This window comes from Alligator sinensis, unplaced genomic scaffold (assembly GCF_000455745.1).
Source record: "Alligator sinensis unplaced genomic scaffold, ASM45574v1 scaffold1086_3, whole genome shotgun sequence".
Classification (NCBI taxonomy): Eukaryota; Metazoa; Chordata; order Crocodylia; family Alligatoridae; genus Alligator; species Alligator sinensis.
This window is the reverse complement of record NW_005841975.1, coordinates 2,454,492-2,481,281: the sequence shown is the minus strand read 5'-3', so window position 1 is coordinate 2,481,281 and position 26,790 is coordinate 2,454,492. Positions and strand designations below refer to the sequence as shown.

The following is a 26,790-nucleotide window of genomic DNA, read 5'->3' as shown; positions in this document are numbered from 1 at the left end:
CTCTTTCTTACACAAACATCTAATATGCAGTTAGACTATACAAGATAAATGCATATGCCCTCATGGCTTGCAACTGGATTAACTAATTATTTGAAATAAACCCAAAACTTCCTGTCACGTGTGTCAGCATCCAATGAGTGGTTTGCACCTTAAAACTTCAGCATTTAGTACTGGTCACCAACAGACTAAGTGGACCACTGGTTTAATATGGTATCGTAACTATGTTATTGCTCAATTTCCACAGACCTATTGCATTCAAAAGCAACCTGACAAGAAGGGACAGGGTCACAGGTCTAGAAGGGACCTCCCAAGCCACAGTCCAGCCCCTCATATTTGTGGGCAACTAGTAACCCAAGGAATTGCCACTTCAAACTTACCCCCATCTACAATTAACAATACCTGAAACACCAAGAATGCTCCATGTGTACATGGATAAAAGGCTGTAGAGCAGGGGTGGGCCAAATGCAGCCCACAGGCCAGATGTGGCCTGCCAGGCTATTCTATCCAGCCTGCGGGGCCCCTAAAAAATTTAGAAAATTAATATTTATCTGCCCCTGGCCGCCTGTCATGCGACCCTTGATGGCTTGCCAAAACTCAGTAAGCGGCCCTCCGCCTGAAAAAATTGCCCCTGCTGTAGAGGTTTGGTCAGAGGAACAAGAAAGCACACATTTTTGAGCCAGGGATGTGCTGAAGAGGTGCGAAGATGTTCTGAGCTGGGAAAGGACTGGAAACACTAACTAGATTAAGTGCAAGAAGGCCTGTGAACTAACGGTGGTTTAGGGACAGAGAAGAAAAGCTTGCCATAGATACAGCTGGAGGGGGAAGGAAATGCAAGCATTAAATACCACCTCCTCTTCAGACAAGGCATGTCTTAATGAAATGTCGTAGTCATGGGCAACCCCTGGATTCAAGAGTGATCTCTACGATGAATCACTGATAGGTCTTGAGCTGACTTGTAAATCTAATCCTTGAGCCTCAGATCCTATTCCCTTCTTTCCAACTGCTCACCAAAATCTGATTTCCCAAACTGTGTCCACAGGGACATCTGAACATTATTTCTCATGATCAGAAATCAAACTGCTCACCTAAACTTCAGGACGGTATCTATTGGCAAATCCTTCAGTGATAAAGGTATCAACCATCTCTGTTTCTTGAACCATCCAGAATTTCAGGAATGTGTCCTAATGTCCCAGGGGACTTCTCAGGAATGGGACATTTGGGTCAAACTGAATTTTTCTGCATCTCCTGAGAGGACATAGCACAGAAGCATGGAGGCCAGCTAATTAGTTCTGCCCCTCAGACATGCGTGAATACAGCTTTACTACTCATTATGTCTACTGGAAGGCAGAGAGGCTTAGCTTTTGCACAGTGTTTTGCCACAGAGTTCATTAGCTTTTCCCATTACAGGGGACACACTGCTTTGCTGATGCCCTTCCTTTATCCATCACAAAATCCCAACAATGACCCACTGAAGAAATGCCTGTATGTTCCACTGTTTCCTGCCAGCTCAGAAAGAACATTATATTTTAGGGGCTGGGCACCCAAAGTATGATTGACTCCCATTTAAGTATATACGGAAATCCAAATCTTATCTTGTGAAACAGTTCCCGCATCCATATTGTGCTTTCTTATCAATATTATTTCCTTGTTTTCTAGAAGTCAAACCATTCCTGTAGGAAAATAAATTATATACAATTCAACACATTCTCAACAAACAATAGCAATTCGGGGCCAAATAGTGTTCTTCAGTACACCAACGTCAATCTATCTGAACAACGTCGGAGTAAATCATTTTGAATTTAAACAAGTTGCAACTCAGAACAGAATCTAGCTCATAATTTTCAGTTTCTCCTGCAAAAAAAAAAAGTGACTTGTAGTCAAATGGATAACTGGACAGGAACAATTCTATTAAGTCACCTGTCCTTTTATAGCTATTTTCCTTAGTTATGCTGGCCAAACCATTAAAAATGGTGCATATAATTAGGTTCCAAGAACCATATTTAAAAGACCAAAATAGCTGGATTGTAAAGAACTCTGAGCACACAGATGTGCTCTTGGATTTCCAGTTCTGAATTTTTGCCATGCTTATAAGGGTGATTAATGACACCACCTGTTATATCCAACACAGAAGGTCTGGAACTGTGGTGAAGTTTTTGCAGTGGCCTTGTATCGACAGTGCTGTTTCATAGTTGTTAGGGTTTGGAAGGGACCTTACAAGATCGTCGGGTTCAGCCCCCCTGCACTTGGGCAGGAAAGACTGCTGGGACAGACGACCCCAGCAAGACAGGCATCAAGACGCTTGATGTGGATGTGAACAACAAAGTGGAAATGCTTAGAGTCCTGCTCCAAGCCTTGGAGAGATTCCCTTCCACTCCCTGTTGCTGTTCTGAGAGAATGTACAAAAGGCAGTGTATTTGGAGTTTCTTCCGCACCTATGTTCTCAGGCATAAAAAGCTACATTTTAAAAGCAATACTAGAACAAGCCTGCACCTGTAATTCTAGCTTTGAGAAGAATTTCTGTCCTACCAGATACCTTTACAGATTCACAGATAGTAAGGCTGGAAGGGACCTTGGAAGATCGTTGGGTCCAGCCCTCTGCACCAGGCAGGAAAGACAACTGGGGGTCAGGTGACCCCAGCAAGGTGCCCGTTCAGTCTCCTCTTGAAGATTTCCAGGGTAGGCGATTGCACCACCTCTGGAGGGAGCTTATTCCACAGTCTGGACCCTGGTTGTGAAGTCATTTTTCCTAATGTTGAGCCTGAAACGGTCTTCCAGGAGTTTGTGAGCATTACTCCTAGTTTTCCCCAAGGGTGCCCTGGTGAACAGTTGTTGACTGAGCCCTTGATGTACTCCCCTGATGTAGCGGTAAGCTGCTACCAAGTCCCCCCTCAGTCTTCTCTTTTTGAGGCTGAAAAGTCCTGGATCCCTCAGCTTTTCCTTGTATGGCTTGCCACGCAAGTCTCTGATCATAGAGGTGGCCCATCTCTGGACTCCCTCAAGCTTTACCAGGTCCTTGTTAAAGCGCGGTGCCCAGAACTGGACGCAATGCTCCAGCTGCAATCTCACCAATGCCAAGTAGGGTGCGTTTTCATTCCCGTGAAAGTGTCTGACGAGGGTCTGCCCTTTCCCGCAGGCTCCTCCTCGTGCCCCCGTCCTTGGAGCCAGCGTCTCAGCGAGGGGCCGCAGCGTGACAGGAGCGGGACATGGGGCAGAAGGGCCCCCGGGACGTGTCGTGTCGTGTGGCGTCTGCAAGGGTCACTCTGGGCAGTCCGAGGTGTGTGCGGGGCCTGCAGCCGTCCCTTGGAAGCAGCCAAGGCCCCACGGGCGACAGGTGAGTAGGTCTTTCTGCTTTGACACGCTCAGCGGACGCTCAGCTTCTGCCTGGATGCACATCACCACGTAGCCTGCTCCAGCGCTAACACATCCAGTCATGCCAGCTCTTGCCTCTACTGCTGGCAGCACCCTCCCAAAACAATGAGCTGCACGTGGGCTGTGTGGTGGGAGAAACCTCGCTAAGGTTCGTTGTCTAGCTGTAATTTGAGTGACAGACAACGCGGGTAAAGAAAGACAGCTGTTTATTTGCTCGAGCAAAGACCATAAAGCCAGCAAAAGGCAAAATGGCCCCCCCTCAAGGGTGAGGTGATCTTTTATATTTATTATAGCAAGGCAAGACTTTATGGTTAAAAAAAGCAATACTTGGGCAAAGCAATACTTGGGCGGTGCTTTTTAAATCTTTGTAACAGCATATTTTTATTAAGCTGAACTAGCACTTTTTAAAAAGCTAAAAGTTAAGTAACAGTAACATTATAATATGTTAGCAAAACCTTACACAGTAGTAGATACTTCTCAAGGACACAACCAGTGCACCCAGAACAATGGTTTCCCTGTCTTATCTTACTTCTTGCTGTAGCTGATTTTTCAGCACACAGACACAGAGATACTTGCTGCTTTTAACTCAGAAAATGCTTAATACAGTTAAAATGGTTACTTGACACAAGCAAAGGCTTAGCTATCAATCTGCCTTGTGGTCAGCTGCATTGCTAGGCCACCGGTCATGCCTTGTATTCAGCTGTAAAGCTAATACTTCTTAATAATCTAAATTATTGTAAACCTAACAGTATGCTTATCAGAAAACTATTCTATTTCAGGGTAATAACAAACCTGCGCACTACACTACCTTCAAGCATGATGCTTCCCCATAACTTGGTGTTGGCCGTAAACTTGGCCAGAGCTCTTCATCCCAAAATCATTGATGAAAATGTTGAATAGCACTAGACCATGCACCTACCCCTGCGAGACACCTCTGGCCACTTCCCACCAAGATGACACAGATCCATTCATTAGGACTCTCTGGGTCCTACCCAGCAGCCAGCTTCCTACCCACCTAACTGTCTCGCAGTTAAGCCCACAGTCTGCCAATTTTCTTGCAAGAACATTGTGGGATACCAGATCAAAAGCTTTTTGGAATTTAAATCAGGTTAAATCTTTTAGAATCTCAAATTGAAAATTCAGATGTGAGATGTTATGCTCATCCAGAGTCTTTGTGCATCTTAAGTAGTTACCCAGGCATAATTAACACAATCAATGGCATTATAAAACAAGGAATAAGCCAAAAAGTTTTTATAGGAGGAGAGGATGGTTCTTATCATGCCATTAATTGTGCGGCCAGGCTGAGGCTCCAGAGCACGAGAGCCCTTGTGCTCCTGAAGCTGGGAACTATCAGATGATCAGGACTCCCAGATGTGGGGTGTCACCAGCAGATGAGGTTCCACAAAACTGCACTGTTCAAGGTATCTGTTGATTCATCTATTTGAAGTGCAAACAACTGATTTTTTCAAATCAGGCAATGAGCTGAAGTCCCACCTACCCAACCTTTGAGTCCCACCAGTGGGACACATCCCACTGGTTGAGAAACACTGGTCTATATGACCATGTGTAGTCTCTGCTATAAAGCAGGATGACATTTTCAAATTTATAACCCTGTAGATAGGTGTTTGGAATTACATTTGGGAAAAAGGAAGAAAACTGCTGATACTCAGCAATAGAACAGTCCAAAAAATAGCTAAAAGGAGCTGCTAGTTACAATTCATAGTTCCTTTGCTTGCTGTCCCCTCACCCCCAATTTTTTTACATCCAGCTTTTATTTTACATATTTAACATGAAATATGAAAAAGTGGTGTTAAGATACTGGTGCTAGATTTCAACCATCCTTGGAAGCAGTCTATTAAAAGTGCAACAGCTGGCAATACTGAAGCAAAATGCTGTCAGTTTTAAGTGCGCAAAAAAAATCAAACGATGCGTGAGAGGCAGAAATGTGAGGGGGAGAGGGGTGGGGAAAACATTTGAGAGATTTTTCTGCAGAAGATATCTCTGAGCATGAAGTCTTGACACTACCAGGTACAACTGTGGAAACAGCGCTATACTTCAAAATATAGACCCACCACCCACTTTTCAAAGGGCTGAGCAATGTTGCAGATGCACAAAGTTTGAAGTTAATAAAAGGGTAAAACCAAGGGTGAATTAGGCCTTGGACACAGGTTACTTTTATAGTGCTACAAAATTGGGCTGTCTTTAGGCTCTGCTGCCTGATGAGCTCCTACTGCCAAGTGGCAGCAGTTAATTGGATACCTGCAAATGGTAACAGCAAAGAAAACATCTGATCTAGGAGTTTTCACCACCAAATCAGCTCTTGCTGCCACTGACAATGGCTGATGAGCTGTCTGCAAGCCACTCACAGCAGGCATGTCTGATCAGCCATGGAGCAAGGTAGCAGTTAAGACAGGCCTCCACCAGTGTGGATCCACCATCTCTGCAGCCCTATGAACAACCTTAACATGTGGACACTAGCTGTCTGGAACCTTTAAAGGCTACAAGCACATGTAGTGCTAAAAAAGTAACATGTGTACAAGGCCTGAGAAAAGTTATTTTTTTCCATGGGACCAACCACTTAGGAGAAACAAAAATGTTTTTACATATGTAAAATTGTTTCAAATCTGTTTATGTATTTTCTTAACAAAGTGGGATCATATACCATGACAAACGTGACCTAAATTAGAATATTCTCCATTTTGTTTAATTCCCAAGATCAGAATTAAGATGGTTTTCTTTCAAAAAAAGAAGCAAACACTTAATGTAGGCCATCAAATGCATTTCTTAGACTACTCTAGATGTTCATCATCAGTCCTTCACTGGAAAACCAGGAACTTGAATTCAGGGTTTGGGAGATATAAGCTTCTTTTAAAGTATAGTTGTATGCAACTTCAAGACTACAACATTACTGAGTTGCATGTTTTTGCATTAAAAATATAGTATGTTATTGAAAGTACCATCCTTTAAAATTCAACAAGTTTTAGTGCATGTAGGAAATAACTAATACTGTAGCCCTACATCAAATAAATAACCTTACAACTTTGTTGGCACAATTTCACTACAACTGGTTGCTAACAGGTTGAAACAATGTCAAATATACATAAGTAGTATCCGTTTGTAAGCCAGACTCAGACAAATTGAAAATAAAATGAGTTAGGTGCAAGACTTATGGGCAATCTTGTACAGGGTCTGTCACTTCCACTTAAGTGCTTTCAGTACACACTCTTTGCTTCTTGGAGACACCTACCACAGACATTACCCTACTGCTTACAATGTATAATGGTAGTAACTTAAATATATGAGATGGGTCTCCAAGCTAACCTGCAATAATGTTTGGACAATGAATTGTGGCCTGCTTCACTAGGCAGGTGATCATAATCATCAGCAGAATCATCAGCTCTTGCCAAGCACAGAGCAATTCGTAAGAGGGGATTATAATTTTTCTAACTTTAGCAGGGAGTCATTACCAGGAGTTCTGGTGGATAAACATGTATAAGCCTGTCCAGAATGGATGGAGACCATGCTTCTTGCTGAGCTTATCTTTTAGGGAGAAATAAGAGACTAGTAAACAAACCTATTCATCTTAGTCCCACAGATCAATTCCTAATCTTCACATTACTTGTTAAGGTTAAGGCTAAGCTTGTCACTATGAGTGTTCTTTCAACTGTGAGATAAAGTGGCAATTAAGAATCTCTTCTGGGACACTGCAATGTTCAACATGTGCAGGGCTTTCTGATGAGGTAGCAAATCAGGGTCTTGAATATGCTGAGCCCCCTGACAGATGTTAAACTTACTGAATGGCTGTGTTAAATCATATAATATGCCACATGCTCAACCAATTTCTCAAGTGATAAAAATGGCAAACCAGCCACAAAGGAGATCTATATTTAGTGTGGAATATCTTTGTGGCTGATTTGTGACATTCTTCAATATGAATATATGGCACATTAGTTTAAAGGGCACCCAGTTCAGGAGCCATTCCCCAGTGCTAGGATGCCTGCAAAGCCATTCAAGTTTCCTTGTAGAGCTCAGCACCAGGCAAGTGATCTCCAATACTGTAAGATCTGGCAGCAGGATGCATGATTTTGGGGATCGGAGATAAAATTCTTCAGATCCCATCATGCATCTTCCAGGACTAGGGGTGATGCCAGGCCATACATTTGCTTTTTAAAACATGCTGACATGTGGGGAACACTGGATTAGCAAGTCACTTCCCAATCTTGGAAACCTGTCAGCACTAGGGAGCCTGGCAATGGCAATTTAATTTGTGGTAATGGATATTATAACATCGCCTGGCTATCTAACTCACTATTCTCATTTTCTCTGGAAACTCCCATTCCTTCTTGATAACTTCTCTAAGAGTAACATGAAGTTCTAATTTGGAGCCACAAGTGTAGCAGAGAAGCACAGAAAATTAGGGTTGGAAGGGACCTTAGGAGGTTGTCTAGTCTTGTGGTTCTCAACTTTTTTTGTACCAGGACCCATTTGTAAATATCAGTGGTCAGTCCTGATCCAGTAAAAGCAGTCCCATGGTGCCCCTCATTCCAAGCCCACAGCCCCCCAAGCCCTAGCCCTGCTGGTGCCCCACACTCCCACCCCTAGTCTCCAGGGTTTGGGGCAGCGGGTGCATGTTTGGAGCAAGAGGGTGGGTGGGAAGGCAGATGACAGGTCCAGAAGATTTGTGTGCCCTCAGCAGACACAGGGCTGCAGCCTGGCTGAACAGGCATGGAGCTGCCTCCATGGCCCAGCAAGCAGGACCCAGTGTGGGAGGGTGGAACAGGTGGCGAGACTCACTGCCCATCACCCCACCACACCTGCCATCCAGGGTAGGACCGCAGCTTAATGGGAAGCAGCAGCAGGGGCTGGGCCATGAGGGGGAGCTGTGGCAGCTACTCTCCACACTGCCTGGCTGACATGTACATGTGTGCCCGATTGCCATTCTCCTGCTTCCCCCCAGACCCAAACAGCCCCTTGCAGGCTAGAACTATGCCAGCCAGCAAGGGGAAACCCGTGGCTTCCCATGTTTTTCTCCTTTAAAGGAGAATCCATTTTTAAAGTTTGTTCATTACCCCTTCATATACACTTCTGTCACAACCCACGTGTTGAAAAACTGATCTAGTCCCACCTCCTGCTCAAAGCAAGAACATCCTCAAGTATATCATCCCAGCCAAAGCTTTGTCTAGCCAGGTCTTATACACTTCCAAAGACAGGGAGTCCACAACCTCTCTGGTTAACCTGTTCCAGTGCTTTACTACCCTCCTTCTGAGAAAGTTTTGCTAATATTCAACCTAAACTTCCCTTGCTACAACTTGAGACCATTGCTCCTTGTTCTGCCATTTGCCACCACTGATTACAAAAGAGGATTACATCCTCTTCTGAATACCCCTTCAGGTAGTTAAAGGCTGCTATTAAATCCCCTCTGTCTTCTTTTCTCCAGACTAAATAAGACCAGTCCCCTCAGCCTCTCCTTGCAAGTCATGTGCTCCAGCCCACTATCTATTTTTGTGGCCCTCCACTGGACTCTCTCCAATATGTCCACATCCTCTCTGTAGTGGGGGGCCCAAAACTGGAAACAGAACTTCAGATGTGGCCACACTAATGCTATATAGAGGGGAATAATCACTTCCCTCGATCTGTTGGCAACACTCCTACCAATTCAGCCCAGGATGCTGTTAGCCTTCTAGGCAACAAAGGCACACTGCTGGCTCAGATTCAGCATCTTGTCCACTGTAACCCCCAGGTCCTTTTCTGCAGAGCTGCTGCCCAGCCAGTCAGCCCCCATCTTGTATTGGTGCATGGGATTCTTCTATCCTAAATGCAGGACCCTGGCACTTGTCCCTACTGAACCTCATGAGATTCTTTTTGGCCCAATCTTCCAATTTGTCAAGGTCTCTCCGAATCCTAGCCCTACCCTCCAGCATATCTACTACTCCCCACAGCTTGGTGTCATCTGCAAACTTGCTGAGGGTGCACTCTATGCCATCTTCCAAGTCACTGATGAAGATACTGAACAAAACCAGCCCCAGGATTGACCCCTGGGACACTCCATTTGATACCGGCTGCCAACTAGACTTCGAGCCATTGACTACTACCCTCTGAGCCCAATTATCCAGCCAGTTTTCTATCCACCTTACAGTCCATTCATCTAACCAATACTTTCTTAGCTTGTTTGCGAGAATGTTACCATGTCAAAAGCCTTGCTAAAGTCAAGGAATATCACATCCACTTGTCTCCTTGCATCCACATTATACAAGGCAATCAGGTTGGTCAGGCATAAGTAGCCCTTGGTGAATCCAGCTGACTGGCTTATTGGTCTCATTTTTCCAAATTAAACTGTCTCCAATTCCACCTGCAACCCCATCCCTCTCCTGTGGCAAATGTAAAGTAATTACTGCCTCTTCACACATAATGACCAAACAGCTGCTTGTTCATTTTGAATTTTCTCTTTCTGGGTCAGAATCTGAAAGGGGACATTCCTCCCAAAAGGGGCATTGGAATTTAATCCATTTGTGGGCAAAAGATTTCAGTGTGTGCCTCAGAGCACTTCCTAAAAAATACACTTCAGAAGAGTGAGACCAGAGGGCATGGTTCTTACCCTAGCACTGATCTTCCGTTAATGCCCAAAGGGATTTTTCAATCCATCTTTGTGATGACAGGCCTAGAGATCCTGCTTTCTGTTGGGTCAACTGGCCTGTACATCTGAAAAAACATTTTCTTATCCTTCTTGCCTTGATCCAGATAAAAAGAGAGAAGTTTAAGAATCTTACAGAAATGAGGAGATCTTTTGGTTACTTTTTCAAGTAGCGTGTATTTCGCAAGGTAGTATCTAGTATAATGAATGCCATACTTATTTCTGCCATATTAAAACTAACCTAATTACACACTGCCTGTTTCAAAGCTGGCAGAGGAGATGACTGCCTGAAATGATTAACTGACAGTGATTAAATTCCAGTCCCCAAGCTGAAGACCCTTTTCTTCAGTATAGCTCATCCAGTCACTACTAACGTGTCTAAATTTCTAGTATCTGAAGAACCTAAATTACATTACAAAGGCCTATAACCAAGTAAAAAAAAAAAAAAACATGGTTAAACTAAGGATAATGTAATACTAGTTATTTGACTTTCCAGTCTTGTCTTTTGCCTGCTGAAATGCCCTTCCATAAAGCTAATTCAACACTAGACAGTCATCAAAAGGCAAAGAACAAACTGTTCAAATTTCCTTTCCTTAATATCATGCTCCATTCCCACAGCACAACACTGGTGGTAGGAAGGGATGGCAGGTGAAACTAGTATAGTGAAGATACAGGCAGTATCTGTAAAGGAACTGATGTTTCTGAGAAAATTTCAGTCAAAACCATGATGAATACTTATCTCAAATATTTTCAGTGGACTCTGTATAAGAATCTAAATCTGCAGGTACCAATGTAGAATTAATCTTGTGCCAGCTGATGTTAGAAGAAAGCAAGAGAGCTGAAAGTCCTTCATGCCAGGAAAGGATTGCTCAATAGGGTTAGGCACAAAAGAGGACAGCATGGGATAAGAGTCATATTTCTAGATTCACAAATTCCTTTGTTCTTGGTGAAGTCCAAGTCAAAGCATTTGCTGCCTTTCAACAAGTCTCATTACCATAGTTCAGGTGGGCAGAATATGGCCCACATGCTGCATCTGGTTGGCTGATTGCATCTGGCCTGTAGCTGTGCCTACAGCACACTGCATGGGGCTGAGACATGCCTGCTCCTGCCTGAGCCCACCGATGGCACCACCCTGGCCCCAGGCAGTGCACAAAGCTTCCCAACGGGGCTGTTCCTGCTGCTGCTGCAGCCGTGCAGGTATTATTCAGCAGCTCCTCCTCCTCCCACCTCTGCTGGCAGCAGGTAGCATGGGGAAGCCCCACGATGTGGGGCTCCAGCTCCAGGTCACCTGTCATCCACTTAGCCACTTGTGGGAGACCAAGTGGGTGGAAGGCAGCCCTGCCGGGAAGCTGTGCATGTTTGCCAGGGTCAACAGCAGGTGCAGTGGGTCCAGGCGGGAGTATGGCACAGGTTGCCCTGAGCAAGAGTGGGCAAAGCTCAGCCCCATGTGGAGCACCGCAAGCAAGATGGGGTGGGGGGATGGAAGCAGACTGCACCTGCACTGCACCGCCTGGGTAAGCTATGCTGCATACACCCCCTGCCTCCCCCTTCCCCTCTATATATATTACTCAAAACAAACCAAATTTGGGGGGGGGGGGGGGGGGGGGAGGAGAAGAGGAGAATTTTAGTTTACCCTAGTAAGGGCTTAAAAAAGGCCTAACATTCATTTCAAGTCAAACCAAATGTTTTTTGCAATGGTTCCTCACTAAGTTACATCCTAGTGCTATTATATGCATGCACTTAATTATTCTTGTGTTAATCAAATTGTGAAACAATTCTTTAAAACAAGCTTGAAAGCATTAGCTTAAAGTATGAACTATAAAGTAAAAAATTATTAGTATAAATGGATAGTTAGGTTAGATTAAATGATCAATCTCTGTATATACTAGTCTTGTTAAAATCCCTTTTCCCTTGTACCCATCATGTGCTAATAAAAAACCCCCAAAAAAACTTACCAGCCAATGAAAAATTAAATCAGGAAAGGTTTTTAAACACTGATCATTGATGGGAAGGACTCTAAAAAAAAAGAGTACTGGTTTGCCTAGTCCAAATGATGCAAGACTATAATAAAAGGGGGCTACTATATACACTTATTTTGCCTTGCAATGCTAAAGATAAAAGTTACCAAAAAGAACAGTAGCGACAAAAAATCTGTGGAGAGAAAGATCTGCATGAAGATTTTTTTTAATAGTGATTCCTACACCATATGTAACATTTCAGCGTATGAGAATATTTTTTCAGCCCTCTCCATGCCGAACTCACCAAAAGACCTCCTTAAAACAGACTTCTACAAAACCAATCTACATTAATCTAAAGAGGGAAAAAGTTAACTTTAAAATCGTGCATCATCAAATGCTTTGTATGTCTGAATAAGTGTTCAATTTAGAATGGAAAAACCTTGGGGCAGGAACCAGGCTCTTCTTTAGGTTTAGCATAGCCATGTGCCCTCATGATGCTCAATAATATGAAACACGTTGAAGATGTGTGGTGTATGTCTTTAGGCATACTTTTTTAGTCCAGTTTAGAGGTAGGAAACAGGACCATCTGAAGAGAGTTATTTAAATTGTTTTGTAGGGCCAACAATTTAACTTAAAAATTAACGTGCATCTAACTTGCTAAATACCAGAGCCCTAACTAAGCAAATGAGATTAGAGGTGCAGTAACTGGAATGTTTGGTGGAATGCACACGACTCCCTTTTTGCAAAGGTTTCCATTTCTGCCCTTTGATGACAGCTTGAACAGTAAGAGGAAGAAACACCTCTCTGAAAACTTACCTTTAACAGTTTTGACAAAAACTTGTTTCTCTTTGCTGGGGTCTTTTTCCTCTATTAGAATCCCATGGAAAATGCGCCCAAAAGTGCCTGCGAAAACAACATAATGCTATTATAAAGATAATGCATTTCAATGAAGTTCATAAACCATTTAATTAAAAACACACTTAGACAATATTACCCTGAGGCATGTTCTTGCAGGATCAGCAGAAAATTAGGATGCTTTGCAATTATATGTCTGTAACTTCCAAATTTGAAGTCCTTGAAAGTCTTCAAATCCCAAGAAACTACCAAAGCCAGAACTGTGTAGTATACATACTGAACATATCCAGAAACCACCCGGAAATGGACTTAAATGTAGCTGTCGATGAGGTTCTGGACATGTGTTCAACAGCAGTCCTATGAACACGCAAGTTTACTAGTATGTGCCCAAGGTGCAGCCACATTATATCCATTTTAGGGTGCTGTGAGCACAGACCAGACATGCAATGCTTTGCTGTGAAGCTCCCTAGCATGGGCTTTTGGCAAGGCAGACCTATCTCAGTAGTTCTCAATCTTTTAAGGTTTGAGGCACCTCTTGGAAGATGCCAGCTCTCAACTTTCTGAGTTCTTTTGGTAGTTAAAAGATGAGTGAAAGACCAGGACAGGTCTTAATACTTTTAACACAATGGATTTCTATTTGAAGTCTCTGGGTTTATCTTTTGAATCATGTTTGCACACACAACAGTGTTAACATTGCGTAGCACCCTATTACACCCTTGAAAGGATCTCAAGGCATGCCAAGGCGCCATGACATCCTGGTCGAGAATCATTAACTTAACTGCTGGGTCTTTTGTGGCTCTGCTCCCTGTTTTAAGCCATGTGGGCTATGGTAAGGAAAGCAGATGCAGAAGCTATGCAAAATGATCACACAATCACCACAATGTTTGCAACAATGCACTGTTCCCTCTGCTTGCATGCCATACCCATTTCTCTTAGCCACTGGTCTGTCTTGCCTATTCAGATTGTAAGCAACCTGGGATACGACTGTCTTAATTTGGTTGTGCAGAGCGTAACACAGAGGGGGCCCCAATTTCAGTTGAACCCTAAGCTTTACTGTAAAGAGACAAATAATGCCAACTAAATAAAAAATAGATTACCTACCATTAATGCAATTCTGGCTATTTTGGCTCCACAGACTCCTATCCTGTGATTCATGTAAGCAGCAGCTAGCTCAAAGAGGGGATTACATGCAAGTGTAATTACAGAGTCTAGATTGTTTAAAAAAGCAGAAATCTTCCTCCTTCAATTCCCAACTTGAAAACAGGGCTACTAACAGTATCTTAGATCTACATTAATAATCTACAAAGGCATGCAAATGCCCACAAAAGAAAGGTAGTGCAGATGTGTGATGGGATTGCACTATTCTTCCCACCTCCAAAACCAGAGATGATATTTACTTACCCTGCAGTCCTGAACTAGAGGAATGAAAGCAGTTAACGAAAAAAATTCTCACACACTGAAACATCTAAGCACAATAAGAATATAATGAAGTACATTTCACACCCGAGTTTTATAACACTCTGGCCCACTCCACAGGACTTGACTTTGGCATCGATAAACTATACAGATAGCATCTTTGATTCTGGAAGTCAGGTTTAAAACTGACACACCCTACATTTTGTGCTCCCACAAAATTATTCTATTTGTCCTACTCTAAAAAGAGAGCCATTACATTTACCTTACCTAGACAGGCCATAGCAGCACCCATGGAGCAGCCCTGTTGTATGCTAATGAATCCCTGAATTCTGCTGAATACCTTGTCATAACAAGAACACACAAAAAAAGGAAGGACAGATCTTATCTATACCTTAGCAAACATCTTCCTACCATCAATATCCATTCCTCTGTTCCAGTTAGCCAAGTTTAAAAGCTGCACTAAAAGTTAATTTGGGGACCTGGACTGATTAGTTAAGGGATCCCGCAAAACCTATTCTTGTTGTAGAGCTGTAACCCAAGAGTGTGACAGGAGTCTGGATATCATGATACTACGTCAAAAGGACAACAAAATGTTGCACACTACTGTGGTCTGTCCATCAGCACAAGCTGATGAACATTTCTGGGAGCATAGCAGACCTTCCCATACATCACCAAGGAGAGCTGTGCCCTGTGTATTTGAAAATGAGCTGTCTAGAGCAGAAAGTGAGGTCTGTCCCCCTGATTGAATCTTCTTCCATGCTTTACATGCCCTTTCTTCAACCACTTGGTCAAGTCATGGCAACAGTCAAAATACAATTTTAATTATGAAAACAACTAAATACTCTGAATGGAGTTAAGTGTTGGTCAAGATTTCCAGACGTGGCCAACTGTAGGTACCACAGATTTCTAAAAGAACGTAGTTAAAATTTTGAGAATTCTGAATGTTTTTACTGATTCACGCCACCAGCTCTGATGATTTGTTACAAACCCAGTCCAGTGTTGTTGTGAGACTGAACAGAAATGGAAGGTATTAGCTCAAGAAGCTTGACTTCTCATGGGGCTTTAAGTTGAACATGCAGACTTTGAAGATACTGATGGACCCCAAATCAAATTTCAAGTCTGAAAGTTTCAGGCAGACAAAAAAACAACCCAAACTGCTTCTCCTAGGATCTGGCTACATGGCATTCTTGTTGGCATTCAATGGTACTTTGATCTGCATGCCACGGAAACAGGAAACATTATTTCCTTTTGTGGCAGATCATGCAAGCTTACTTGGGCTACTTTGCTGCTTCTAGTCATCAGATACCTTCCTATATCATAGGCAGATGCAGGCAAGTGGAAACAAAAGGATTCATTAGCAGCTCCTTTTGTGGCGCCAACCACATGCAAATAGGAGAACAAAAGTTCAGAATTAAATTACTTGAGTGGTAAAGGCAACAAGAATGTGTTTCCCCCCTTGCCTGAAGAAGGGTTGTCTGCCCAAAAACTTGCAAAAAAGAAATTTCCCAACTATTTTAGTTGGCCTAATAAAAGATATCAGTTTTACCCAGAGAAGCTTGTCGGCCCATGTCTTTAGACCAACATGGCTACAACCAACACTTCTGAGACATGGAAGATACTTAATTTCTAAGGCACTTCGAGAAAAGTTCTCGCTCAACAGCACAGAGACACTATCAGTTACTCAGGAGGTGATTTAATAGCTCCGATCTCTAGCTCTGATATGTTTCAAATCTAGCCAGGCTTATGAGCATACGTTTAAAGATGTATATTCATTGCAATCATTCAAATTACTGAGACAACATAAGAGCAATTTTTAGCTGTCTTGAAATCAACATTATTAGACAAAACAGGTTAACAAAAGCTTACATGTGCACTCCCAAAATAGAACTTTAAAAAGACAAGAAGCAGCAACTAATGCCTCCCCTCCTCTAAGGAATCTTGGTATTGACACTATGCTCATATATATATTTTTCTCTCTCTCATCATGTACTGAAATCTTCTTTTACCAGCTCTAATGAGACTGATTTGAAAAGAAAACCATTAAGTTTTAAAAGCTGACTGAACTTAATGAAGCCCTCTCCCAATAAGTTCAGTAGAAAATGAATCGTTTTGCCATTCATTTCAGCTGCATTTAATCATCCTGTGCCTTAATGAAGAAGCTGCTCAAATACCAGACACCAAAGATTTTATTTAAATAAAATACAAGGTAATCAAGAAAAAAACCTCAAGACACTGAAATGTGACTTTTCACGATAATTTAGTTCCTATGAACTGAGAAACGTTTGGAAATCAGAATCGGAGAAAAATATATTTATGCAGAAACAATGAACTGATGGAGAAAATACATGCATATGTTCTTAATTACTTCTTGCAACTTTCTCTGCAGAAGTTACTCCTGTTCCTCATGACATCTTCTGTTTTTGTGAAACATCCTTTGAAAGAATTTTGAGGATGAAAATAAGAAAATAAACAGCACACTGTAAATAGCAAGTGTTTGAGACAGTTTGTAAATACCTTCTTGGAGTACATCTTTTAGAGTTATCCTCTCCCTGGAGATGGCTACGTCCCTCACTTTAGCTTTTGCTTCCAGCAGTGTGACGCTTTTCAGATCGTTCTTCTCTATCCGTAATGTAGGATAACCTGAGGAGCCAGCACAGCCAAACCAACCAATGTAAATACCCTTATACTGAGAATATGAACATAACATTTTCCTCCATCATCATCACCCCCACAGATGGAAAAAACAGTCAATGTTGGTTATAAAAGAATAAGATTAGGTATTATTATAAGCTATAAGTAGGAAAAGCATTTGGATTTAGAAAAGCAACATGGATTTAAATACCTCCAATTGAGTTACTCTCCATAACCCTCAGGTTATATATTTTGCACAAGATACCTTGTTATGTATGACATCTTTACCAAATCAATTTAAACTAGCTCATAACTAAGCAAATAAAACCACGCTCAATGGTTGAGTAATAATTTTACAAAGACGACTGCTCCCAATTCAAGACTGTAAGAGAAAAGTGTAAAAGTACAGCCATATCTGTGCCCTCTTCTGGATATCTGAGGCATTTAAGTTTTACTATATTCAAAAAGGCCTAATGTTATTACACTTCTGGAATCCACAGATTACTCTTTAATGGGATAACACTTAAGTCATACCTGAAACAATTTTCAATAACATAAGATTTCTAATGCTGAAAGGTCAGAACATTTTTTTTCAATATGCTTTCAATATTAGTCATTTCCATTCTTCACCTGTGCTTTTGGGCATCACAAAAACACTGGTAGACAGAAAAAGCATGGCGTGATCCCCAGAAGCAAAGAAGTCTACTCCAAATAATACTCATGCTACAAAGTTGCCACTATGAAAGGGGTTTGGTGTTCTTTACCAACCTATAGCACAAAAGCAAAGGTTACTTTCCTTCTGGAGACTGCTTAAGGTCCATACCATGACAAATGAGGACGTCCTTAAAAAAAAAAAAAAAAGGACAGCCAACCCAGAGTAAAGGCATCTTGATACATTTGGATGAAGAACGCTAAGCCGCATGCCTACTATGCACAAGCACTGCATACTACCTACATATTTACAGTTCAGCCAACTCAGATCTGAAAACACAAGAACAAGTTCCATCAATGGAGGGACAGTGCTTGCCTACAAAATCTTAGACAAGTGCTTTTCTTGGCTCAGTAAAAAGTTTCCAGAGGTCATGATTCTGCTTATAGTAAAGATGGTGTTACCTATGGGGTTTCTGATAGGCTGGCTCCTGACTGATAAGACAAAGCCAGAACAGAATGTACTTGGATGGGAGCTGGTAAGTGATGACCTTAGGGCTTGCGGGGGTGGGGGACGGAGCAGAAACAAAGATGTAAAAAAAAAAAAAAAAAGTCGTACATTACTGTCCTTCTCTGACCTCTTGTGGGCAATTAAATATCAAGTAACTGGGCTTTCTTATTCCTAGGTATAAACCACCTTTTCTGCCAGCTTTTTGACAGATGAGGGTGATCTCCCAAGCCTCAGAGGATCTGAGGAAACAAATGAATGCAATTTTGAGGAAAATGATCAAAAAGCATCCTTGAACAGTGGTGAGAGATCAGTTACAGATGGCAAAACTTCCTCCAGATTTGTGGAGGAAATAGTAATCATCCCAAATAAATTCCTATATTTAAAATGCAAGAGAGATTCACCAAGATGTTTCCCAATGCACAGGACTGACACTATTGTAACATCAAATAGTAACGAGAGCGAACGAGGACCCGCAAGTACTTGGGTTTTATCTTTGCTTTAAAAAAAACCACAAAACCGAAACTAATGATATCATATTAGCGGTTTTCAACACGTTACCCTGTTGTCTATAACTGGGTTAATATAATATTAAGATTTCAATTTATTCTAGTGCTGAAGATAAGACTGTGAGGGGACTTAATAGCAGCCTTCAACTACCTGAAGCGGGGGATTTGATAGCAGCCACCTGACAGGTGGTACCAAAGAGGATGGAGCTGGACTGTTCTCAGTGGTGGCAGATGACAGAACAAGGAGCAATTGTCTCGAGCTGCAGCAAGAGAAGTTTAGGTTAGATAGTAGGAAGAATTCTCTCATTAAGAGGGTAGTAAAAGCACTTGAACAGGTTAACCAGAGAGGGTGTGGAATTGCCATCTTTGGAGGTGTTTAAGACCCCGGTCAACAAAGCCTTGGCTGGGATGATCTAGTTGGAACTGGTTCTGCTCTGAGCAGGGGGGTGGACTAGATGTCACCTCCTGAGCTCCCTTCAAAATCCTCATTTTCTATGATTCTATGAACAAAACACCTCTTCAGGCAACATGACAGAACTGCTACCACAAACAAATGAGCACCACCAAGTAAGGAGCGACTTGACTGATTGCTTTACTCTTTGTGAACTGGTTAGAAAGTATAGCAATTCTGGGATTAGCAATGCCTGTTTTATTGAGAGAAATGGTGAACAGAAGGACAGTTTGTTTCTCCTGTCCAGCTTCACTTACAATCCAAACCCTCCTGGGCATCTGAAAGGCAGCTGCAGAAATCTTCTCTCATCTGTTAGACCAGGGATCAGCGACCCCTGGCACACATGCCAGAGCATGGCATGTGAGGCCATTTTACTCAGCAGACCACAGCCAGCCCCGGTTCTGGGCAGCTGTCACCAGCCACAGAGCCTGGGCTGCTTGCAGCAGGTGGCCAGGAGGCTACAAGCCCTGCTGCAAGCAGCCCAGGCTCAGTAGCAGGCAGCAGCTGCTTCTGGGAGGCACAAACAGCTGCACTGGGCTCTGTGGCAGTACACACTTCAGGGCATCTAGCTGGGAAGGCGCCTGGGGCAGAGTAACCCCAGTCCCTCCCCTGCCCCGAGGCATGTGTGCAGCTGCCACCACCATGGAGTTGGTGCAGTGGCTCCAGACCCTGGAGCAGCTGTCTGCAGCCTCCTGCCTGCCTGCTGCAGCTGCCCAGAGCCCATCCGGCTGTGGTAGGCTGCATTGGGCTCTGGCAGGTACACACACACACTTCAGGGTGCATGGTGGGAGAGAGGCTGAGGTTGCATTGCCCCAAGTCCCTTCCCAGCCATACGCCCTTATGCACATGTGCAGGTCCTGTCACAGAGCCCAGTGCAGCTGTTTGCAGCCTCTCAGCTAACTGCAACAGCTGGCCCAGTATATGGGCAGCTGCAGCAGGCAGGCTGCAAACAGCTGCACAAGGCTCTGGAGTCTCTGACAGCAGCAGGTGTACACGACTCGGTGCACATGGCAGAGGAGAGGCCGGGGTACTACAACCCTGGGCCATCCCCTGCCACCCACCCCAAGGCAAGTGTGCACCCACCACCAGCAAAGAGGGTCAGGCCACTCAGCTCCCCTGCCTCTGGCACACAAAGTCAAGGCATGGGTCGAGGTTGGAGCGTTTTTTGCACTCCAGCCAAAAACACTGCCAACTCCTGTGTCAGACCAACCATTTCACCTCTTTGAATCTTTGAAAACAGGCTCTCCCTGAAAAACAGCAGCAAGTTGCACTCCTCATATTTGCCTTCAAAACTCTTTATAGCGCTGCCTCACCCCACATCTGACCATCTCCAAGGCCATACTTCCAAGCCTTAGCCCGCCCATCTTGCTCCCAGCCACGTGCCCTGCCTGTGCAGGTCCCACTCCTGGCAGAGTGTGGGGCAGATGGGCTAGGGTGCCAAGGCAGCAGGACTGGATCCAGCCAGGAGCTGATGCAGCAGGGGCTGTTGGGAAACTGAGTCTGCCCACCCCTGCCTTAGCTGCTTCAATCCCCTACAGTATCAATACCTCCTTCCTTGTTCCACCCCTGACTCCATACACTCGCGCACTGGAACAGAGGTCAGACATTCTGTTAAAACTCTTTGCAGAGAAAAATGTGGTTAATCACCCAAGAATGTCTTTGAGAAATCCATTTGACGTGGACAATTGATTTCGCTCCAAGTTTACATTTTAGCAAAAAAAAAAAAAAAGCATGACTTGTAAAACACATGGCCCATATTGGGGAAACTCTGTCATGGGATGGGGTCCTCAAGGGTGGCCGTGTTACCCCTAGGGCCCCTTGACCGTACCAATACAGCCCTCTGGGCACCCTCTATTCTCGCCCGCCACGTCTTCATGTCATTGTAATGAGTAGGGAGGCTGCCTTTAAGCCTACTTGGGCACAGTCCGGATGGACTTCCTTGATCCCTGTGGGCTCCATTTCAAAATAGATGTCCTGGGGACACCCCAGCCTTATGGGCTATATGCGTGGCTCCAACCATCCCTTTACCATGCCCCAAGCCTTGCAGGTGGTACTGGCATTGTCTCTCCACAGCCCTGTCTCCTGCGCCCCTCGGCGCTGGGCTCTCTGCAGTCCAAGATGCCGTGCCCTCTCTGATGGCGGGGTCTGTGCACCCCAAATACTGTGCCCTCTCTGGTGCCAGGGTCCCCACTTTGTAGTGGGCCCCCAATGAGGCCGCCTCCTTCCCCAAATAGCCTCACCCAAACCACCGGTTGTTATGAAATGGCAAACAAAACATAAGCCCCTGGGCTGTAACATAACACTTACTGCAGAAGGTGTGCTCTGCCCCTTTACATTACTAGGAGCAGAACTCAGTCAGGCCTCTTCCCTTCACTCACTCTAGGAAGGCTCCTTCCCCTTCGCCGCCGGCAGAGAACTGAACTCCCTAGTTCCGGTCCTGGGGTTTATATGGGCCCAGGGCCCTGCCCCTTCCAGCCAGCTGACCAGGTGCAGGCTAATTTCCTCATTAGCTAGCTGCCATGGCAACCTGCACTTGGGCTCCTGTCTGGCTCTTTGGGCTCTCCCCAGGCAGTTTCTGTTCTAGGAGCAGGCACACCTAGGTGCCCTGCGACAAACATGATGATAGGAATCTTTTTTTTTTTTTTAAAAGAACTTTTTCATGATCCAAGCCAAATCAGCCAAATCAAGTCTGTTGAGTTCCCTTCCAACCTTAACATCTATGAATCTATGAAGTCCAAATCCATGAGTCAGTCCAGAACCATAAGTGGCACAACAACTGGCAAACATCCTCCACTCCCACCAGGGACTTCAGATATTTCCAAAGTTTTTTGGCAGGCATCCTACATGCAGGCCCAAGCCCAGAGGCTTGGGGTTCAGATGCCCCCAAGTTTTGCCTGCCCTCAACCATATGGCCACAGGAGCAAGCTAGGGAGGAGCCTTCCATTTCCAAAAAGTGGGCTTTAAGCCCCAACACCCTGGCAAGTACTAAACCACACCAGAAGAACAGTTATCCCCAGGAACACTTAAGGAAAACTGTCTTCATAGACCCAGATACATGACTTACCAGAAGAATAGATAAGTGCAGCCAATCTGAATAAGATACAAATTCCCATTGAGCATAGTCCCCCTCAGAGCCGATTCTTTTTCTAGTCATGGTTAACCACTACACTGAATACCTTTAGACTTCCTCTTCACTCTCGCAACCAATCTGTACCTTTCTTTTCCATTTCTTTTTCTTCACCAACCTTAAATGTCTGGCAAACATAAGCTCTCAGCTTGTTGCATATGATTAGTGTGGCCCTGCCCTCCACGAGCTGAAGCGGAACCAGGCTGCCCTACATCTCATCTGCATATGAATTTTTGGAGGATCCTAAAACTCGTGACAAGAACACCCAGTTCCAGTCATGAGTGGGGGGCTTATTAGCACATAGATCCTTTGTGGGAGACATCTGGAGCACGCACACACACACACACACACACACACACACACACACACAGAGCAGTGCTGAGCTCTGGGGTCACCATTGCTTGAAATGCTGTTGACTCTCCTGGGGCCCAGCCCAATTAACTATATAGTAAATCAGGAGTCTTTTGGCTTTGGACTATCATGCATAGTTTGTATTATATATGTGCAAAAGGTCTGCTTAAAAGTGTGTTTATGGAGTACCTGTGCAAACACTTGAATCAGTTTAAAAAAGAGGTAAATACATCAATTCTGGATGAAGTCCATGGGTACTATATGCGAATGACTACAACTATGTTTATCAAGGTCGGCGTTTTTAAATTTGTCTCACACTTCCATGTGCTGAGGGAGAGGAGGGTCTGACAGGCAGGAGAGGGGGAAGAAACTGGATGGAGGCAGAGGGTGTGGTTGTTACCTTAACCCTAGATTTATTTTCTCTGCTGTAGCAGTGGGGAAGGGACATATTTATGACAAACCTCTAATTAATTAGATTCTATACCTGGAAAATTGTAAGAAATTCATAATTTTTCCATATATAGCATCTAATTATTTGGGTTGGCTTATATTCAAGGCCATTTTGTATTCAAGTGAATACGGTAAGTGGTGTTGCACTCCATTTCACAGTGAGTTTCCCAATCACATCCACTATAGAAAGGTCACCTCAGTTCCCTTACTAGACTTCAAGTAGCTTTCCAATGAGACCAACTAAAGTGAAAACAGATGGCATCAGAAAAGGGAAACAGAAGAGAAGGAGGTTAATGCAGGAAGGAATGGATTGGTTTTCAGTATTGTGGAAGGAGTAAGATGGGAGGAAGGGACAATAAGGGTGCAGTCTACTATCGGAAAATTGATGATTTAAATATGCACTGAACTTTTGCATATACTGTGCCCTTATCTAGCCAACCCATGAAGAGCTTCTTTCCCTGTCTTCCATAGCACAAGCAAAGAACAGTCATTACAGCTTTTTTTAAATCTGTTTTCAAGCTTTATCTGTTTTCTTTCCTTAACCTTTTCAAATTCTCTTGTACAGCTTTTTGGGGTTTTTTTTTTTTTGTTTTGCTTCTCCTTATCAGGGTTGCTCAAGTGCCCACTTACAGGTGGTCCTTTAAAAAAAAAAAAAACAACCTAAAAACAAAACAACCCAAACATACTTATCCATCCATACATTCCATAAAAGTAATTGAGCCTCCATAAAAATAAATCCTCAATTCATTTCCAGATTCACCACCATGTATCCATGCTGGACAGAGAGGGTGGAGCAGTGATACCTGATGTCTAAGCAGGAGTGCTATTCAGCACCCTTCAGTGACCTGTCTGGCAGGGCTGTATGGCCCACTAAGGCTCTGTAGTTCCTTGCAGTCAGGATGAAATTAGGGGCATTGGGGGTGGGCTAGGAGGGCAGCATGGTTTGGGATGCAGTCAGGGGTATCAGTATATGGGTGAGCATCATACCCCTGAGGTGGGGCCAGCAGGGTGTAAAAATATTGCTACAGCCATACAGTGATGCCAACCCACCTTTTTTTTCTTTTCTAACTAACAGTAAAAAAAGGTAAATAAAAAAGGTTTAGTCATCAGTAAACAGCTTGCAGATTGTCAGTAAAAACAAACAAACAAAAAAACCTGTTTGGGTTGGCCACCTTGAGCCTCATCCACTGACAATAAGGGCAGAGCCCTCAGTGACCTTGAAAGATGCAAGACTTGGGTAATTTTCATTAACAACTAATGTTCCCCTAACATGTATCTACATTTCCTTCACTGCTTCTTGGTTTCCCATCAATCTTTTATTTCTTCCTCTCCCCGTTTCCTTCTCACCCTGCACACTCCCACTACCGATTCACTTTGCTGTCATACCACAGGGTCATATTGTTGTGATGATGCCTGGGATCCAAAACCACGTGTTATGGGACTATGCTTTACAGAATGAAGCTTTAAAAGAAAAGAGATGCAGCACTGACAGGGACTCAGGAAGCATAAGCTAGACAGAGATGCCAAGCCCAGATCCTGTTCACGCTCATCATTCTTGGTCTATATGTATAGTCATTAGGACACTTGTGATCACTGAGACCTCAGGTCAGCCTGGTGTCACCTGCTGGAAATGTATGTAATTAGATTAGATTAATTAGATTAACACTTACTGGTTACTGGCGTTGCATTGTTAGGGGTATCAGCTCTCAGGTACTGTGTTGTCTGTGTGGAGGGCTGGGATAAGCCTTGTGAGCTACTGCTGTCACTAATGCTGTTTTAAAAACAAAAATTAACAGAATATTTAGGCTTGTTTCCATACCACAACATTCTTAAATTCCCTTCAAATCCCAGCACATAAAAAGGTTAAACTCGGGGGGGGAAAAAATATCTGTAGCACCCAGGCAAAAAAGTGATGATGCGCCTTTGGGGCATTTTCTGTAGATCAGCTTCTCAGCCCACAATCCTACTCTTACTTCTCTTTAACATTTAAGGTTTTTCATGTATTTGGCTTATGTACTTTGTTTCATTTCCCAGGTTTTTGATCCCTATTAAAATATAAAAGAGGTACATCTGACAAGAGGTATGCTCTCTCACAATATACATGACAACATACATCTCCAGGCAGATTCCTTTCTTATTTTATCAACAGTCTTCTGCCAAGATGGAATAATGATCATAAAAAACTGAGGGACTCTCAGCAATAGCCTGAGCATAGCACCGACATATACCAGTTATGCTTTCACACTCATTACTGTTTGAACTTAAGTGCTTTTGTGCCACTATTAAAATCCGTGGGAGTCTCTGAGGCTGTCAATTGTGCCAAATCAGTTTTCAATTATCAACAGCTCAGCAGGGTCCTCACTTAAGGTGACCATAACAAAATCTGAGACATCCAGGACCCTGCCCCCTCCCAAGTCAGCAGTACCACTGCAGGCAGAGGCAAAGACAGAGCAGCATGGTACACCAGGCAGGCAGATAGTGGTAGTGCCTTCCTGGTGCACTGCACCACTCTGCCTCCCCACTGGACTGTGCCCCACACCCAGGATACTTGTTTTAATCTTCACCAGTCAGCTGGAACCAGCCTAGAAAATTGAGGACTGTCCCGGACAAACTGGGAAGTATGGTCACCCTGTCTATCCTGGTAAATCGCAAGGTCCTCTAACGACAAACTTGAGTGCTGTTATTAAATTACCATTAAAAAAAAATAAAGGTACTGCAGATTTCATAGCTTATACCAGGGCTCAGCAATGTTTTCCAGGGGGGTGGAGGGAAAAAGGGAGGGCCCAAATGACCCAGCATAGGGTTGGAGGAATTAGGTACGACTCAGCTACTGCCCGCTACTCAGCTGTGATGTAGTGCGGCAAACCCACCCCCACAATAGCCTATGCCATCCAACTGCAGCATAGCATGGGCAGTGCTCATCCTCTGCTGGAGCCCCAGGCGACTGATTGCCATGCAGTGCAGGGAGAGCCCCCCTGCTACTGAATGCTGCCAGACACAGTTCCACAGGCTGAATCCAAAGGCTCCAGGGGCTGCAGGCTGCCAACCCCTGGCGTATACTCTTGCTAGGAACCAACTAAAAAAATTTCAAATTGACAGAAAGCAAGTGGAGACAGAATTCAAATTGTAATGCAAAGCTTGTATCCCTTTTTTTAAGGCAATTTTCTAGACAATATAGTATTTGCCCAGGAATAACGCCACTGGGATAAAGCAAAGAATGAAAGCGTCTATGAAAGGACTGTAGGTGCCAATGTTTTTCTTTGGAAGGCCTTAAAGGATGTGCAGTTTATTCTTATATTCATCACAATTAGCTTCAATGGAAAAACAGAACCAAAAATCAAAATAAGAAAAAAAAGTGACCTCATTTTGTTCAATGACCTGGTACTAAGTAATGGCCTCAAGTACTTATTACTAGGGACCTACCCAAATCGAGGAGGAGCCAAAAACAAGTGGTGGGAAGAGAAGGAAAGAGAAATCCAACAATTTACTGACAACCATGATATGCAGAGCTTCTTCAGTGCAATCAAGGTATGTATGGACCAATTTCTTGTGGATTCACCCCACTTAGATTGGAAGACAGCAGTACAATCCTCAAAAACAATGAGTCCATCAAAAACTACTGGAAGGAGCACTACCAAAAGCTCCTGAACTGAAAAATCAACCGTGACTGATTAAACTATCGAATCCATCCCACAGTGTCCAATAAAGGAAGCACTTGCTAGTTTACCAATATCTGAAGTCCAACAGGCGATAAGACAGATGAAGAACAACAGTGCACCTGGCCTTGATGGCAGACCATCCAAGGTCTTCAAAGTAGGTGGGGAAAACTACGACCAACAAGCTCCATATACTGTTTCTCAAAATCTGGAACACCGAGGAAATTCCT

General features: G+C 43.7%; 1 protein-coding gene across 1 annotated transcript in view; it reads right to left on the bottom strand.

The window, feature by feature from the left end:
• The window catches only part of RYK (receptor-like tyrosine kinase), an 83,580-nt gene that overhangs the window by 13,215 nt on the left and 43,575 nt on the right, over positions 1-26,790 (bottom strand). The window contains exons 8-10 of the mRNA XM_025200828.1: positions 24,575-24,675; positions 16,744-16,869; positions 12,775-12,861 (exon numbers count right to left, since the gene is read on the bottom strand). Coding sequence (XP_025056613.1) covers positions 12,775-12,861; positions 16,744-16,869; positions 24,575-24,675 — 314 coding nt within the window. The remainder of the gene's footprint in view (positions 1-12,774; positions 12,862-16,743; positions 16,870-24,574; positions 24,676-26,790) is intronic.